Source organism: Pipistrellus hanaki, assembly GCF_964339955.1.
Source record: "Pipistrellus hanaki genome assembly, chromosome: 10".
Classification (NCBI taxonomy): Eukaryota; Metazoa; Chordata; class Mammalia; order Chiroptera; family Vespertilionidae; genus Pipistrellus; species Pipistrellus hanaki.
The window spans coordinates 28,790,838-28,808,630 of record NC_140512.1 but is presented as its reverse complement, the minus strand read 5'-3'; the positions used below and the strand labels follow the sequence as shown (position 1 = coordinate 28,808,630).

The 17,793-nt window shown below is 40.3% G+C and overlaps 1 protein-coding gene across 1 annotated transcript in view; it reads left to right on the top strand.

The window, feature by feature from the left end:
* Nucleotides 1–17,793, top strand: part of LOC311629346 (uncharacterized protein) — a 47,639-nt gene that overhangs the window by 16,946 nt on the left and 12,900 nt on the right. The window contains 3 exon segments of the mRNA XM_084897311.1: nt 9,623–9,775; nt 14,773–14,948; nt 17,327–17,415. Coding sequence (XP_084753437.1) covers nt 9,623–9,775; nt 14,773–14,948; nt 17,327–17,415 — 418 coding nt within the window.

The window sequence follows — 17,793 nt, the reverse complement described above, 5'->3', positions numbered from 1 at the left end:
AACGGAATACTTAACAAATATTGTATATATTTATTTATCCATTACTTTATATCCCCTATAACATAACTTAGAAATCATAGGCTTTAGACCCAATTCCTCTTGTCATCAAGATGTCTATTTCCTTTCGGGGTTCTTTTCACTACTTTCTATGAATCTTTGGGGAATACTCAGATTCTCCATGAATAGGTCCCTGTTGTTAGAAGCCACATCTACAGATGAACCTGCTCCAAATTACTGCTTCCCTCTTCTGCAGCCCACCTGCCCATTTGGTAGCAGGCTCTCCCAAGTGGCTACCCGCCCCAAAGTGCTCACTGGCCAGTCCCTTCATCCTTCATAACTCAGCTAAGACTGGGTCACAGTATTCATTACACTTAGCTAAAGGCTTTACATAAGAGGAAAAAGTTATAATAAAAGGAAGAAACCTGTTACATATTCCTGTCATCCTTGACTACCCCCAGAGTTTATAGGCCCAGCTCCTGTACAAGGTTTTTCAAGGGGCTTCCCTCTCCTCAGTACCTCTTTCAATAACCATGTTGTAGCGTAGCCCTTGCTCAACTCTCCCAGGTGAGACAACCCCTAAATGCCAACTGTTGACTCGGATATTAGGCTATAGACCCTCTAAGGTCCCCTGAAAGTATTATGTTTTGTTTTGTTTTGTTTTGTTTTCTGAAAAGAAATATAAAATGCAGAGATGTCACCCCACCCACAATCAGGACAAGGTATTACATTATTGTGCAGAGAAGTTCAACTCCCCTTTTCAGAAGAGATTCTTTACTCTTGTAGAATCAAAGAGCCCTTTGAAATGCTTTCCCCAAAACAAATGCTCCGTCTGTCTTCAAAGGTGAATTTGTATTCTATCTACAGGAAATTTTAGTCTTAAATTCCATTGCTGTCATCTATATTTCAAAAATAATGGTGTGCAATTTCTGCTCAGGAAAGTCCATTAAAAATAAAAACAGCCAAAACCCCTTTGGCTCAGTGGATAGAGCGTCAGCCTGCAGACTGAAAGGTCCCGGGTTCAATTCTGGTCAAGGGCATGTACCTTGGTTGTGGGAACATACCCAGTAGGGGGTGTACAGGAGGCAGCTGGTTGATGTTTCTTTGTCATCAATGTTCCTAGCTCTCTATCCTTCTCCTTTCCTCTCTGTAAAAAATCAATAAAATATATTGTTAAAAAAATAAATTTTAAAAAATTTTAGTTGATTTTTTTTCTTTAAAAAAATATTTTTATTGATTTCAGAGAGAAAGGGAGAGGGAAATAGAGATAGAAACATCATTGATGAGAAAAAATCACTAATCCACTGCCTCTGGCACACCCCTAAATAGGGATCAAGCTCACAACTGCAACCTGGGCATATCCCCAAAAGGGGGAATCAAACCGGTGATCTCCTGGTTCAATTGCTGAGCCACACCTGGCTATGCACTGATTCTTTTCTTCAAACACCATCACCTTTCTCTCCTCTCCATAGATAGATATAGATATAGATATAGATATAGATATAGATATAGATATAGATATAGATATAGATATAGATTAGATATAGATCCTCTTTCCCTCTCTCTTTTGTGAATTGCCTTTGAGGAAAACAAAGTATAAAAAGAAATTGTTGGGCTAAATATTTGTGATACTGCGTGCTAATTCCGCCACTTTTTTTCCTAAACTCACTACTCATGAAGACTTAGTATCCTCAGGTTATTTGCAGCTTGCTCAGGACTCCATCTATTCCATAAATCATCAGCTCTACTCACAAAGGTAAATTAACTCACAACTGATAACAGCACAACAAATGGTTGCCCCAGTAGGTCTTATAATTTGGAAACAGGGTAAACCAAGACAGCCAATGGGAAACATTCATACTTAGAAAATAGACAGGCTTACAGTGCACGCCAAACTGTGAGAGTCATTCATCTGACCATATTCATAGGTAAGTTAGAACTCTAGTTTTCTCATTTGCAAGATAAAGAAAATAAACTTGATTTGCAGGCATTTGATGAGGATTAAACTGGATAGCATACCTCACATGTCTGCCACTCAGAAGGCTCTTATTAGGAAGCAAATTTAAACATCTTTATTGAGATAACTCACATACCATAGAATTCTCCCATTTAAAGTACCTAATTCAGCCCTGGCTGGTTTGCCTCAGAGGGTCATGGATTTGTACCTCAGTTGAGGGTTCAACCCCCGCCCCCAGTCAGGGTACATGTAGGAGGCAACCAATCAATGTTCCTCTGTTATGTTGTCATCGATGTGCTGTTGTTTTTTTCTCTCTCCCCCATTTCTCCCTCCCTTCCATTCTATCTGAAAATCAATGGAAAAAATATCCTCACGTGAGAATTAAAAAAAAATTAAGTACACAATTCAATATGTGTTAGTATATCATTAACATCATCAACACAATCAATTATAGAACACTCTCATCAACCCAAAAGAAACCATGCACCCACAGCACTCAATAACCATTCACCCCTTCCCTTAACCCCTGGCCTGGCAAGAACTCTCTGTCTCTATGGATTTGCCTATTCTGGACATTTCATACAATATGTGGTCTTTCGTGAATGGCTTTGCATAATGCTTTCAAGTTCCATTCATGTCATATCATGTATCAATTCTTCATTCCTTTTTATTGTCACATAAATTTTCATTGTATAAATAGACCACATTTTGTTTAGAATTAAAGGCAATTTACTTTTATAAAATTCTAAATAAATAGTTTTATTGATCTAAGAAGGGTATATTTTACCAACTTTGCTTGAATTTAAACACTGGGTTGCTCCATTTCAGTCTTTGGTTAAAGGGACTTAGTCACTGATACTCTAATTCACACATGTCAAACACAAGGCCCACGGGCCAAATCCGGCCCGCCAGGCCTTGCAATGTGGCCCGCACCGCGCTGTCATCACTGCACTCCGCTGCGTTCCATCACAATGACGCGCGGTGACATAGGAGGCTTGTGATCTCGCCTGCCACCTCGCATGCGCATAGATAACAAGTCAAGGGAGATTCAGGAGGCGTGACCTATAGTCCGGCATCCGATGTGGTTGTGCGGGTGGCAGAGCAGAGGAGAGAGTGAGTGTGCGGGCATAAAAAATACACAGCAGAAGCTGCCAGTTCCTGGCATAAAGTGCAGGCATAAAAATCGCAACAGAATCTGCTATCTGTACCCAGCCAGGCATTTATTGACTGACTTTTTTTTTCTCCACTCCATCTGCCAAATCAAGCTATCCCTGTGCAGTTTTCAACTTTTTCCTTCTAACGCAGATTTCCAATAAACTACATCTTTTACTGCCAATATTGATCCCAAAATGTCCAGGAAAAGAAAAGTTGATGGTGAAGGCAGACAATTTAATGACAAATGGGAAAATGAATACATGTTTGTGCTTAGAGAGGGCAAACCAGTGTGTATATTGTGTTATGAGACAGTGTCGGTGATGAAAGAGTACAATATACGTCGTCATTTTGACACCAAACATAATGTTAAGTATGGCAAATATACTTTGGAAGAAAAGCATAAAATTGTTAAAGAACTAAAAGGCAAACTACAATCACAGCAGCAAATGTTTACAAAGGCTACAGCGAAAAATGATGCTGCAGTGAAAGCAAGCTTTATAGTGGCTGAAGAAATTGCCCGTACTTCAAGGTGTTTTTCAGAGGGTGCCTTTTTGAAGCAATGCATGCTAAAAGTGTGTGAGCAAGTATGCCCAGACCAGATACAGAGTTTTCAAAATGTCAGTTTTTCAAGAAACACCATTGCAGATAGAGTTCAAGAACTCTCAGGAAATCTATCATCACAGCTGGCCGAACAGGCATGCAGTTATCTCGCTTTTTCACTTGCTATCGATGAAAGCACAGACAACACTGATACAGCGCAGCTGTCCATCTTTATACGTGCTATGAAGACCGACCTCTCTGTCACTGAGGAACTTTTGGATGTAGCTGCCATGCATGGGACGACGACTGGTAGAGATATATTTGAGGCTGTGGAGAAATCTATAAATAATTTTAAATTACCCTGGGAAAAGTTGGTGGGGCTAACTACCGATGGCGCACCTTCAATGTGCGGAGAAAAGAAAGGCTTGGTTGGACTACTGAAGGAAAGAATGCAAAAAAGTCACTGCCACACACTCTTGATTACTTATCATTGCATTATCCACCAAGAGGCTATGTGTGGAAAAGTTCTGGACATGAATGACATAATGACCACAGTCATTAAAACTATTAACTTTATACGGGCACGTGGCCTGAATCATCGCCAGTTCCAGCAGTTTTTATAGGAGGTGGGTGCAGAGCATGGAGACGTGCCATATCACTCAGAAGTAAGATGGCTGAGCAAGAGCGCAGTCCTCAAAAGATTTTTTGAGCTCAGAGAACAAATTGCTCTTTTCATGGAAAGTAAAGGAAAGCCCTTGCCTGAACTGTCGGATCCCGCCTGGCAATGTGATTTTGCTATGATGTGTGACATATGCGAGCATCTCGCCCAACTGAATCTGAAGCTGCAGGGACGCAAACAAGTCATCACGAAGATGTCTGACATGATCACAGCTTTCCAGCGTAAACTTCAACTATGGAAGTCCCAACTGGAACAGGACAATCTTGCCCACTTTCCCGTTTGTTTGAGTATCTCAACCACTATTTCTGGTACTTTTCCTTGCAGTCAGCTGGCTACCAAAGTTAGCCGTTTACTAAGTGAATTTGAGCGGCGCTTCTCTGACTTTAGAACACAGCACTCAGGCTTTGACATCTTTGCCAATCCTTTTACAGTTGATGTCAACAATGTGCCCCATCACCTTCAGATGGAGATAATCGAGCTTCAGTCTGACAGTGGCCTGAAATCAAGGTTTCAGGATGTTGAAATTGAGGACTTCTACCCTCTACTGCCCCCTGACTCAATGCCAGAGCTCCGACTTCATGCTGCCCGTATTCTATCCATGTTTGGGAGCACCTACCTTTGTGAACAGATGTTTTCAATAATGAATCTGAACAAAAACAAGCACAGATCATGCATTACCGATGACAACCTCCATGCTGTTTTGCGGGTTGCTACAGCCCAAGAAATAAAACCGAACATTGACTCATTGATCCGGGGAAAACGGTGTCAGACATCTAGCCAGAAAACAAAACAATGAGCATTTTAGGTACATTCCAATATTACTGTTTTGCTTGATACCAATATTACTGTTTTGCTTGATAGCATGTGAGTTGGTTAACAGCACTGTTAAGGAAAAGATTGTTCCACTCATTTTAAATTCACATTTCTGGTTAACATTGTCAGTTTATGACTGTTCAGTAAACCATTCGGCCCGCGATTTAGGCTGGATTTTAGATTTTGGCCCCTTCTCTGATTGAGTTCGACACCCCTACCCTAATTCAAGCCCCTTCCCCTAACTACACAGCCTTCATTTTCTCACACTATATTGTGTACCCATTTTCAAACACTCATCCTCATATATAGGTATATTGCATTACATCAATTTATATGCTTTTAATTAAAAACAGTATTTCTTCAATAGTTAAAAAACTAATTATCGCTAGTAAATATCTGGTAATAGGGAACAGAACAATTAGATAAAAACATAACAAAACATACCGGTAGTTCTTTTAATAAAGTAGGAGGTATCTCAATTTCAAACTGTATTACAAAGCCACTGTATTCTTCTTTCTCAGAATTGCTGTGACTATTCAAGGTCTTTTTTTGTTCCAGATGAATTTCTGGAGAGTTCTTTCTAGGTCTGTGAAATATGCCGTTGGTATTTTAATGGGGAGTGCATTGAACCTATAAATTGCTTTGGGGAGTATGGATATTTTGATGATGTTGATTCTACCAATCCATGAACATGGTATGTTCTTCCATCTGTTTACATCTTCCTCTATCTCTTTTTTCAATGTTGTGTAGTTTTCCACATATAGGTCTTTTACCTCCTTAGTTAAGTTTATTCCTACTTATCTTAATTTTTTTGGTGTGATGGTAAATGAGATTGCTTTTTAAGACTCTGTTTCTATAAGTTCACTATTGGTGTATAGAAATGCCATAGATTTCTTGGCGTTAATTTTGTATCCTGCTACATTGCCAAATTCATTTATTAAGTCAATTAGTTTTTTGATGGAGTCTTTTGGTTTTTTTATGTACAATATCATGTCTTCTGCAAATAAGGACAATTTTACTTATTCTTTTCCAATTTGGATGCCTTTTATTTCTTCTTCCTGTCTAATTGCAATGGCTAGTACTTCCAGTACTATGTCAAACAGGAGTGGTAAGAGTGGGTATCCCTGTCTTGTTCCTGTTCTTAGAGGGAATGGTTTTAGTTTTTGCTCATTGAGTATGATGTTTGCTGTGCGTTTATCATATATAGCTTTTATTATGTTGAGGTAAGAGCCTTCTATTCCCACCTTGTTGAGAGTTTTTATCAGGAAAGGGTGTTGGATTTCATCAAATGCTTTTTCTGCATCAATTGAAATGACTATATGATTTTTATCTCTCAATTTGTTTATGTGATGTATCATGTTTACTGATTTGCAGATATTTTACCATCCTTGCATTCTAGGAATAAATCCTACTTGGTCATTGTGTATGATCTTTCTGATGTATTGCTGGAGCTGATTTGCTAGAATTTTGTTGAGGATTTTGGCATCTATGTTCATGAGGGATATTGGCTTGTAATTCTTTTTCATTCTGTTGCCTTTATCTGGTTTTGGTTTTAGGGTGATGCTGATTTCATAGAAGGAGTTTGGAAGTGTTCCTTCCTCTTGAATATTTTGGAATAGTCTGAGGAGGATAGGTTTTAGTTCTTCCTTGAATGTTTGGTAAAACTCTCCTGTGAAGCCATCTGGCCCCGGGCTTTTGTTTGCTGGAAGCTTTTTGATGACTGTTTCAATTTCTCCAATGTCACTGGTCTATTGAGATTTTTAGATTCTTCCTGATTGAGTTTTGGTAGGTTATATTTTTCTAGGAATATGTCTATTTCCTCCAGGTTGTCCAGTTTGTTGGAATAGAGTTGTTCGTAGTACTTTGTAATAATCCTTTGTATTTCAGCGGGGTCTGTTGTTATTTCACCTCTTTCGTTTCTGATTTTGTTTATTTGGGTCCTCTCTATTTCTTGGTTAGTCTGCTAGAGGTTCATCAATCTTGTTTATCCTTTCAAAGAACCAGCTCTTGGTTTTGTTGATCTTTTGTATTGTTTTATTGGTCTCTATGTCATTTATCTCTGTTCTGATTTTTATTATTTCCTTCCTTCTGCTTACACTGGGCTTTTCTTGTTGCTCTTTTTCTAACTCTTTGAGTTGTAGAGTTAGATAATTTGTTACCATTTTTTCTTGTTTTTTGCAATAGGCTTGTAGAGATATGAACTTCCCTCTCAAAACTGCTTTTGCTGTGTTCCATAGATTTTGGATTGTTGTGTTTTCATTGTCATTTGTTGCTAGGATGTTTTTAATTTCTTCCTTGATTTCTCTAGTAACCCAGTCTTTGTTTAATAGCATGCTATTTAGTCTCCTTGTGTTTTATGTCTTTGGATTATTTTTATTGTGGTTGATTTCCAATTTTATGCCACTATGATCAGAGAAAACGCTTGATATGATTTCTATCTTCTTAAATTTGAAGAGACTTTGCCTATGTTCCAACATGTGGTCTATCTTTGAAGATGACCCATGTGCACTTAAGAAGAATGTATATTCTGTGGCTTTGGGGTGAAATGTTTTGAAGATGTCGATTAATTCTTGAATTTGAAGAGACTTTGCCTATGTCCCAACATGTGGTCTATCTTTGAAGATGATCCATGTGCACTTAAGAAGAATGTATATTCTGTGGCTTTGGGGTGAAATGTTCTGAAGATGTTGATTAATTCCATCTGGTCTAGTGCATCATTTAGGATTGATGTTTCTTTGCTGATTTTTTGTTTAGATGATTTGTCCAAAGGTGATAGTGGGGTATTAATATCTCCTACTATGATTGTATTGCTGTTAATCTCTCCCTTAATGTCCTCCAGCAGTTTTTTGTTTGTTTGTTTGTTTGTTTTGTTTTGTTTTTTATGTATTTGGGTGCTCCTGTATTGGGTGCATATATGTTTACCAGGGTTATTTCTTTTTTTTTAATATATATTTTTATTGATTTTACACAGAGAGGAATTGAGAGGGACAGAGAGTTAGAGACGTCAATGAAAGAGAAACATCGACCAGCTGCCTCTTGCACATCCCCCACTAGGGATGTGCCCGCAACCAAGGTACATGCCCTTGACCAGAATCGAACCTGGGACCCTTCAGTCCACAGGCCGACGCTCTATCCACTGAGCGAAACTGGTCCTGGCTACCAGGGTTATTTCTTCTCGTTGGATTGCTCCCTTTAGTATTATGAAGTGGCCTTCATTAGCTCTTGTTATGTCCTTCACTTTGAGATCTAATTTGTCAAATATAAGTATTGCTACCCCAGCTTTTTTTTCATTTCCATTCACCTGGAAAACCTTTTTCCATTCCTTAACCTTCAGTCTGTGTGTGTCTTTTTTTCTGAAGTGGGTTTCTTGTGGACAACAGATAAATGGGTCTTGTTTTCTTATCCAATCCGTTACCCTATGTCTTTTGACTGGAGCATTTAATCCATTTACATTTAAAGTTATTATTGATAAGTACTTATTTGACGCCATTTTTATTCTATACCCCTGTGCTCCTTCTTCGCTTCCTATTTCTTTTTTATTTTTACAGTAGACCCTTTAGCATTTCTTGCATTGCTGGTTTGGTGGTGATACATTCCTTTAGTCTTTGTCTGTAAAGTTCCTGATTTCACCTTCAATTTTGATTGATAGCCTCACTGAATACAGTATTCTTGGATTCAGACCCTTCCTTTGCATGACTTTGTATATTTCATCCCATTCCCTTGTGGCCTGATGAGTTTCTGTTGAGAAATTAGTTGCTTGTCTGATGGGGGTTCTTTATATGTAACTTTCTGTCTCTCTGGCTGCTTTTAAGATTCTTACTTTGTCGTTGTTGTTTGCCAATTTAATTATAATGTGCCTTGGCATCGGTCTTTTGGAATTCATTTTGCTTGGGACTCTGCGAGCTTCTTGTATTTGTGTGTTTTTCTTTTCTATCTCAGGGAAGTTTTCTGTCATTATTTCTTGAAACAGGTTTTCTATGCCTTCCTCAGTTTCCTTTCCTTCTGGAAACCTTATTATTCTAATATTGTTTGTTTTGTATTGTCCCAAAGTTCCCATAGGCTCTCCTCCTGCTTTTTTCTTTCTTTTTTTTTTTTTTTCTAGAAGCTGCTCTAATTGGGTATTTTTTCCCCATCTTGTCTTCTAGCTCACTGATTCGGTCCTCTACTTCTTCTAGTCTACTTTTGATGCTTTCTATTGAGTTCTTTACAGTAGTGATGTCATTTTTCATTTCTTCTTGGTTCATCTTCATTTCCTCTTGGTTCTTACTCATATTGCCAAATTTGTCTTCCATTCTTTTAGCCATCTTATGATCATTACTCTGAATTCTTGCTCTGGTAGGTTGCTTGCTTATAACTTGTTTACTTCCTTTTCTGGTGATGCCTGTTTTTCTCTCATATACAGGCTGTTTCTTTGTCTCCCCATGATCTCTCTTTTCAGGATGTCTGGTTATGTAGTTTTCTCTCTCCTTTTCATCGTGCAGTGGTGTGCTCCTTTGAGTCCAAGTGTTCACACCACCTGGGACCGGCTTTCTGGGGCTCACAGCTGCTTGGTGGTCGCTGTGGCTGCGGATATTCAGGCCCCTGACAAGATCCACTTTTCCATTAAAGATGGCAAGATTTCCTCGTCCAAGCCTGTAGGTAGCTCCAGGAGGGGACCCAGCCCTGCCATGGGTGCTTCCCTGTCAGGGGCACCCTGATCAGCAGCCCCCCCCCCCTTCTCCTGGAATTCGCCTGTCTCTTATCTTGCTAACAAACACTCCCAGCATGACCCTCAGCTGCTCTCTTTCTGCTTCGGCACAAGGCTCAGAACCCGTCCACCTAGTCTTCTGCCATTTTGTCTCCCCCTAAATTGTGTTATATTGACAAAACAGAATACATCTATAATAATAAAAGCGTACTATGCTAATTAGACAGGATGCCCTTCTGTCGGTGGGAGGCTGAGGCTGAGGTGGCAGGGGACTAGCCCCTGGCACAAATTTCATGCATCGGGCCTCTAGTTTGACAATAAGAAAAGAACAAACTACTGATACATGCAACACTAGAGCCAATCTTAATTACCTTATGTTGAATAAAAGAAGCCAGTCACAGAGGAGTACATAGTATATGATTCTATGTGTATGAACACCTGGAGCATGTACAACTAACCTCTGGTTGAAAATAAATCAGAAGAATGGCTTCCTCTGGAGGACATTAGGAGTAACCAAGGAGGGACATGCCATACAGATTGTGGTATGGGATATTCCAGTTTGTCAAACTACTTGTGCCTTAGTTATATTAGTTAGGGTTCTCCAGAGAAACAGAACCAAGAGAATATAAATAAACATGGACATATGTGTGTTTACATATATATGTATCTATATATGCTTATATACATATCCTATATAATAAAAGGCTAATATGCAAATAGACCAAACAACCAAATAATCAGTAGCTATGATGTGCACTGACCACTAAGGGGCATGTGTAGAACATGATGGGCATTGGCCATGGAGGGATGGTGAAGCAGATGAGCGGGGGCGCCAGATCAAGGCAGGGTGCCAGTTGCTGTCATCAAGGCGAGCCTCTGGTGGTTACTGAAAATTCTTTGCTCCCGCACATGACGGTCCTGCCTGGCGCACACACCTGCTGCCAGTGCTGGCCCCACTCGCACCCGCAGCCGGTGCCAGAGCCACCATTTGCACTCGGCACCATCAGTGGATGCAAGTGGCAGCTGCTAGCCATGATCACCCCTGAAGGCTTCTCCCCCACACCCTGCTCCTGAGGGGTGGTCAGGACAGCAGCCACCGCTTGCACTTGCTGATGGCACTGGCCCCAATTGCTTTGTACCTTCAATGGGTGCATGCGGAGCCATCAGCATATGGAGCAGCAAGAGCAGGAGCTGGGCTGCTGGCAGACAAGGGACCAGGGATGCAGTGGGAGGGGCCAGGCAGGGTGTTGGAAGATGGGCCAAGACCCACCCCTGTGCTTACCAAAGCCTCGAAACCCACAGTTCCTTTCAAGGTTCACTAATTTGTGCACTGGGCCCCTAGTCCTATCTAATAAAAGAGTAATATGCAAATTAACTATCACTCTGCTACACCCATGCCCTCCAGCCAATCAGGAGTGAGTATGTGAATTAACCCAACCAAGATGGCTGTGGCCACAGAGAGCAGGAGGCTTGGGTTTCCCAGGCAATAGAGGAAGCCAAGCTTTTCACACACTGTGGAGGGCCCAGGCCTCCACTCAAGGCTACAAAGTTTTAATTATAGAAAGTAAATAAATTACAACAGAAATGGCGGCAGCCACTAAACTGAAGGGAGCAGGAGGCTTGGGTTTCCCCTGGCGATGGAGGAAGCCAAGCTCTCACAACCCTGGCCTACTTTAACCTCCACTACAAAGTTTCAATTATAGAAGATAAATAAATCTCAACAAAAACGGCTACAGCCATGGAGCAAGCAAGGGCTTGGCTCCGCTTAAGACTACAAAGTTTCAATTGTAGAAGATAAATCAATCCCAGATCCAAGGGCCTCAGCTTGGATCGCCAGGGGGTGTGGCCAGCCTGTAAACCACCACAGGCCCCTTGCCCAGGCTGCCCCACACCCCAAGGGAACCCCACCCTGATCCAGGACACCCTTCAGGGCAAACCAGCTGGTCCCCCCCCCCCCCCCCCCCCCCGTGCACCAGACCTCTATCCTATCTTTTTTTTTTTTAAATTAATTTCTTTATTGATTAAGGTATCCCATATTTGTCTTCAACCCCCCATTCCAATTCCCCACCCACCTATTGTCTTTGACCACTGGTTAGGCTCACACATATGCGCATAAGTCCTTTGGTTGATCTCTCCCTTTTATCCCCATCCTCCCTTTGAGGTCCAACAGTCTGACCCATGGCTCCTTATCTCTGGTCTGTTCTTGTTCATCAGTCTATGTTGTTCACCATTTCCCCTAGATGAGTGAGATCATGTCCTACTGGAAATATACTTATAAGAATCAAAAATGAGACAAGCAATAATCATTACGCTGAAAGGCATGTGAATCAGTCTGTAGTGAGCTTCTTTCTGGGCCACCAGTTCTTTAGAGACCCAATTTCAGTGTCAAACAGTTCCTTATGTGTACATGTCAGCAAAGATATTTCAGTTCTGGATGGTGGGCAAATTGTGGTAATGCAGGTCCAACCCTCTCTGGTTTGGTCCTGGGAAGAAAAACTCTTTACATGTTCTAGAGCCTCTTGAAATTTCTTTCTATGAGCCATCTTCACATTTTTCCTCCAATTTTGTTTACTATGGTAAAATATACCTAATACAAACTTTTTCTTTTTTCAGTAATGGAAATTTTTTATTTTATTTTTTTAATAAATCTTTATTGTTCATATTATTACAAAAGTTCCTCATTTTTCCCCCTCCACCAGGTTCCCACCCCATCCTCTGCCCTTTCCCCACCCCCCATTGTCCTCATCCATAGGTGCACAGTTTATGTTCAGTCTCTTCCAATACCACCCCCCTTCCCCTTTCCCCAAGAATCGTCAGTCCACTCCCCTTCTATACCTCTGATTCTATTATATTCACCAGTTAATATTGTTCATAAGATTTTTTTTTAATTCCCTTGGTTTTTAGATTCACGTGTTGATAGTTACATATTTGTTGTTCATAATTTTTATCTTTATTTACTTTCTCTTCTGAAAGAACCCCCTTCAGCAATTCATATAATTCTGGTTTGGCTGTGATGAACTCCTTTAGCTTTTTTTTTATTAGTGAAGCTCTTTATCTGGCCTTCGATTCTGAGTGATAGCTTTGCTGGGTAGATTATTTTTGGCTGTAGGTTCTTGCTATTCATTAACTTGAATATTTCTTGCCATTCTCCTCTGGCTTGCATGGTTTCTGTTGAGAAATCAGCTGACAATCGTATAGGTGCTCCTTTATAGGTAACTACCTGCTTTGCTCTTGCTGCTTTTAATATTCTCTCTTTGTCTTTTACTCTTGGAATTTTAATTATGATGTGTCTTGGTGTGGTCTTCTTTGGATTCCTTTTGTTTGGAGTTCTGTGCACTTCCTGGACTTTGAAAGTCTAATTCTTTCACCAGGTGGGGGAAGTTTTCTGTCACTATTTCTTTCAGTATGTTTTCGATATCTTGCTCTCTCTCATCTTCTGGGACCCCCATAATTCTGATGTTGGTTCGCTTGAAGTTGTCCCAGAGGTTTCTTAAATCATCTTCAACTTTCTGGATTCTCTTGACTTCTTGCTTCTATGGAGGAGTATCTTCTGGCTCTTTATGTTCCAAATCTTTGACTTGATTCTTGCGATCTTCCATTTTGTTTTTAGGACTCTGTATAATATTTTTTATTTCAGACAATGTATTCTTTATTTCTTGTTGATCCCTTATTAGTTCTTGTTGATCCCTTATTAGTTCTTGTTGATCCCTTTTCATCTCCTCATAAGTCTTATCGACCTTTTTAGGAAATTCTTCAAAAACCTTATAAGCATGGTTTTGAACTCTATATCCAGTCTCTTCTTTTCCTCCATTTCTTTTTTTTGTGATCTAATTCCTTGTCTTGGCATTTTCACAGCTTCCCTGAGTTGGTAGGGTGGCTTTGTGTGCTAAGGTGTCCTATATGGTTCAGTGAGTCAGCCTCCCAGTTACCTGAGGTGGACAGTCTTGGTGTAGCCCTTTGTGGGATGGGTGGGCAGTCTTGTTGTTAAGCCTTGCTTGTTGTTGGTATCACTGGGAAGCGTTGATCTCCAAGCCAATTGGCTATGAGGATCAGAAGTCTCTATCCTATCTAATAAAAGAGCAATATGCAAATTGACCATCACCCCAACACACAAGATAGCTGCCCTCGTGTGGTCAAAGATGGCTCCCTGCATGTGGACACAAGATGGCTGCCACAAGATGGCCAGCAGAGGAGGGCAGTTGGGAGGAACCAGGTCTGCAAGGGAGGGCAGTTGGGGGTGACCAGGCCAGCAGAGAAAGGCAGTGGGGGGGGGGGGGAGATTCAGGCCCACAGGGGAGAGCAATTGGGGGGAAACCAGGCCTGCAGGGAAGGGCAGTTAGGGGCAAACAGGTTGGCAGGGGATTAGTTAGGCATCAATCAGGCTGGCAGGGGTGTGGTTAGGGGTGATCAGGCTGGCAGGCAGAAGTGGTTAGTGGCAATCGGGAAAGCAGGCAGACAGGCAAGCAGTTGGGAGCCAGAAGTCTTGGATTGTGAGAGGGATGTCTAACTGCCCATTTAGGTCCAATCCTACTGATGTGTGCCATGTCCTGTGGGCCCTACAGAGATCAGGCCTAAATGGGCAGTCGGACATCCCTCAAGGGTTCCCAGATTGAAGAGGGTGCAGGCTGGGCTGTGGGACACCCCCCCTCTTCCCATGCACAAATTTCATGCACCAGGCCTCTAGTATAAATATAATCTCTGTACCTCACTTCATTCAGCTGTAAAATGAAAATAAAAATAGCATCTATCTCAGAGGATTTTTACAAAGAGTAAGTTAACACTGCCTGGTACATAGCAAGTGCCCAATAAATGTTTAAAACTCATATAAAAACCTGTGTGAATCATCAGTGGGATGTGGAAACCAAAAGCTAATTGAGTATACACAATAAGCATTAGCACCTGCTGTTAATTTTTTAAATGTTCATTGTTTTTTGTGGCTCTTAGGCAGTTCTTTACCCTAAGACTGACCTTAAAAAGTTAAATCCCTGCAAAGTGGCCATGGGAGTGGGGGAGACTAACCCTGGTCTGCCTGCAGAACTAATTCAGATACCCTTAGCATTACAGAGGGTTCAAAAGTCTCTGAAAGCCATTCCTTTACACTTTAGGAAAACATCTGGATGGTTAGCCCACTTTGGAAGGCCAGGGAAAGACCAAGCTAAGCTGTTTCCTGCCAGGAGCTCCACAAGTCTCCCAACAACAATGAAAACCAGTATTCCCAGAGGATCCACTCAGACTGTCCCAGAGTTTGTCTGTAGCCAAGACAATAGGACTCTTGGCAGTCCTCAAACTCTCAAGCAAAGAACAGATTTGAAATTTTGGGGTTTTAATCAAACAGACCAGAAGGTGGCAGAGTAATGGGAAAAAAAAAAAAAAAAAAAAAAAAAGAAAAAAAAAAGGCAACTTTCAGAGAAAAATAAACTTAGCTCTAGGAAACCGAAACTGAAAAGCAGCAGATGATGGGTTTCCTTTCTCGTATCTGCCAGTTTCCACACACCCATTTCTGAGACACACCCTGTTGTTTCTGAGCCAGTTAGAGCTCAGACTGAGGTAAAAGCAGGGTATAAATAAATGTTGATGAAAACTCTAAGGAAGTTTTCTGACATCGTAGGAGGAAGAAAACACAGACATTACATGTTTTCTGCACTAAATTCCATGGTTTTCATCCCATTTATGTAGAAGAAATTTGCAAGACAATCTGGGTAAGTACAATATCTATTATCAATATCATTATTGCTATCTATAGTAGCATTTTATTGGACAGGAAGGAATCTACTTTTCAATTAGAATATTGAAATTTACCTCAAAATAAAAAAATAATATTTAAATCTAGACATTCTAGACTTCATTTCTGTGACAGGAGTTGGCTTTGTATTAGTTAAAAAATGAGTCATAACATTCCATAAAAGATGCAATTGTTAACTAAAGGCACTTTTATTGATGAAATTCTCTAAGGAATTAGCATCTTCAGAAAGAACATTTAATGAAAATTTAAAGATGTGCTTTACATTAATCAAAGATACTTTCTACCATCTCCTCTAAGAAGTAGGCAGCTGCCAGAAAATAAAACTCCCAGATAGATTCTCAAATATTTAGTGTCAGTTGACAGATATAGAGAGACAGAACAGAGACTGCTACAGAAAGTCCTTGAAATTATGGCAGCTATACGTTCCTGTTAAATGTCCTAGGTTCTTTTGTCTGATTTCCTCCCAAGCAAGGAACAAGGGGCTAAGGGGTAACCACTAACCAAACCAAGATATAAAATTATCAATCTTTAAAAATAAACAACAAAGGTTATCGAGCAGCAAATTAGTTTATTTGGGAATAGCAGAGGAATTGTAATTTTGGACATGCAAACTATGGTGGACCATAGCCAAGTACAAAATGACAAAAGGGAGGTCAGTTTGGGAGGGGATTTTTTTTTTAATAATATTGGGGAGGGTTGTTTTAACAGGAGCACGTTTGTGGGGGGTGAGGGCAGTGTACAAGGTTGTGGCAGTTTTTTATTGGCAATGAGTGAAAAGCAGTTGCTATTACTGAGACAAACAGGGAAGAGTAGAGCTCTCCCTCCATGGCTGCCCAGCTCCATGTTGAATTAAGGTTTCCCTTATTCATTTTCACAAAGTATTTTTTGTGCCACTCCACAGAAAATATTGCCCTGCCAGAAGGTTCCCACTGAAGTCTACTATAATAGATTAATTTGCCTGTTCTTGAACTTCATAGAAATGGTACCTTACATTATGTTTTCTATCATTACTGGCACATTTAACTTTATTAAAACTGCCAAATAGTTTCCCAGAGTGGCTAAAACAATTTATATTTCCACCAGAAATGTATGAGCATTCCACTGACTCTACCTCACCACCACCATTTGGTAATGTTTTGAGCCATTATGCTGGGTATACAGTATTATCTAATTGTACTTTTACTTTGCATTTCCAAAGTGATTAAAGATTCTGGGGCAGTTTTAGATTCCAATTCATCACATCCATCCATGTGACCATGAAAAGTCCCACTGGTTTCTCTTCTCCCAAAAGGCCAGGTCTAGTCCTCAACCTCAGCCTAGAATGAGCAAATGCCCCAAAGCTTACCTAGGAAGGGATCTTCTCTCTCTGGAGTTTTTATTTAATCAGTCCTTGTCATGAAGTCCATTTACAACTCTGAGAATACTTCAAAAATATGTTTTGTGCCGGGACCAGTTTGGCTCAGTGGATAGAGTGTCGGCCTGCATACTGAAAGGTCCCGGGTTCGATTCTGGTCAAGGGCATGTACCTTGGTTGCGGGCGCATCCCCAGTAGGGGGTGTGCAAGAGGCAGCTGATTGATGATTCTCTCTCATCGATGTTTCTAACTCTCTATCCCTCTCTCTTCCTCTCTGTGAAAAATCAATAAAATATATTAAAAAAAATAATATATATATATATATATATATATATATATATATATATATATATATATATGTTTTGTAATGTACCTGATTTCTTTTTTCCTGGTTGTTATAGTGGGAGTGCTGGTGTCCCGCTGGAATCGACTACCGACTACATCACGTTGGGAAGTGGGACTCCTTCCATTTCTTCTTCAGTCAGTTTTGGTAAATATGTTTTCAAGGAATTTGTTCAGTTCACTTCAATCTTCAAATTTATAGCATCTGATATTTGTGCCATCTCTTTTTTTCTTGATCACTCTTTCCACAGGTGTGTCAATTTTATTGCTTTATCAAGAACAACTTTTGGGCTTCTTTGATTCTCTCTGCTGTAACTCTGTTTCCATTTTATAGGTTTCTGCTCTTATCTTTATTTTTCCTTCCTTTCATTTAGTTCTGCTTTATTCTATTGTTCTTCTTTGAACTTATTAACCTGTTAACCACGGAGTTCCCTTTTTAATTACACAACCTACAACGGGCGCATACTCTCTCACTAGGACGTGTCAGTACATCACGCCCAGTGGACATAATTTTATATTATTATTT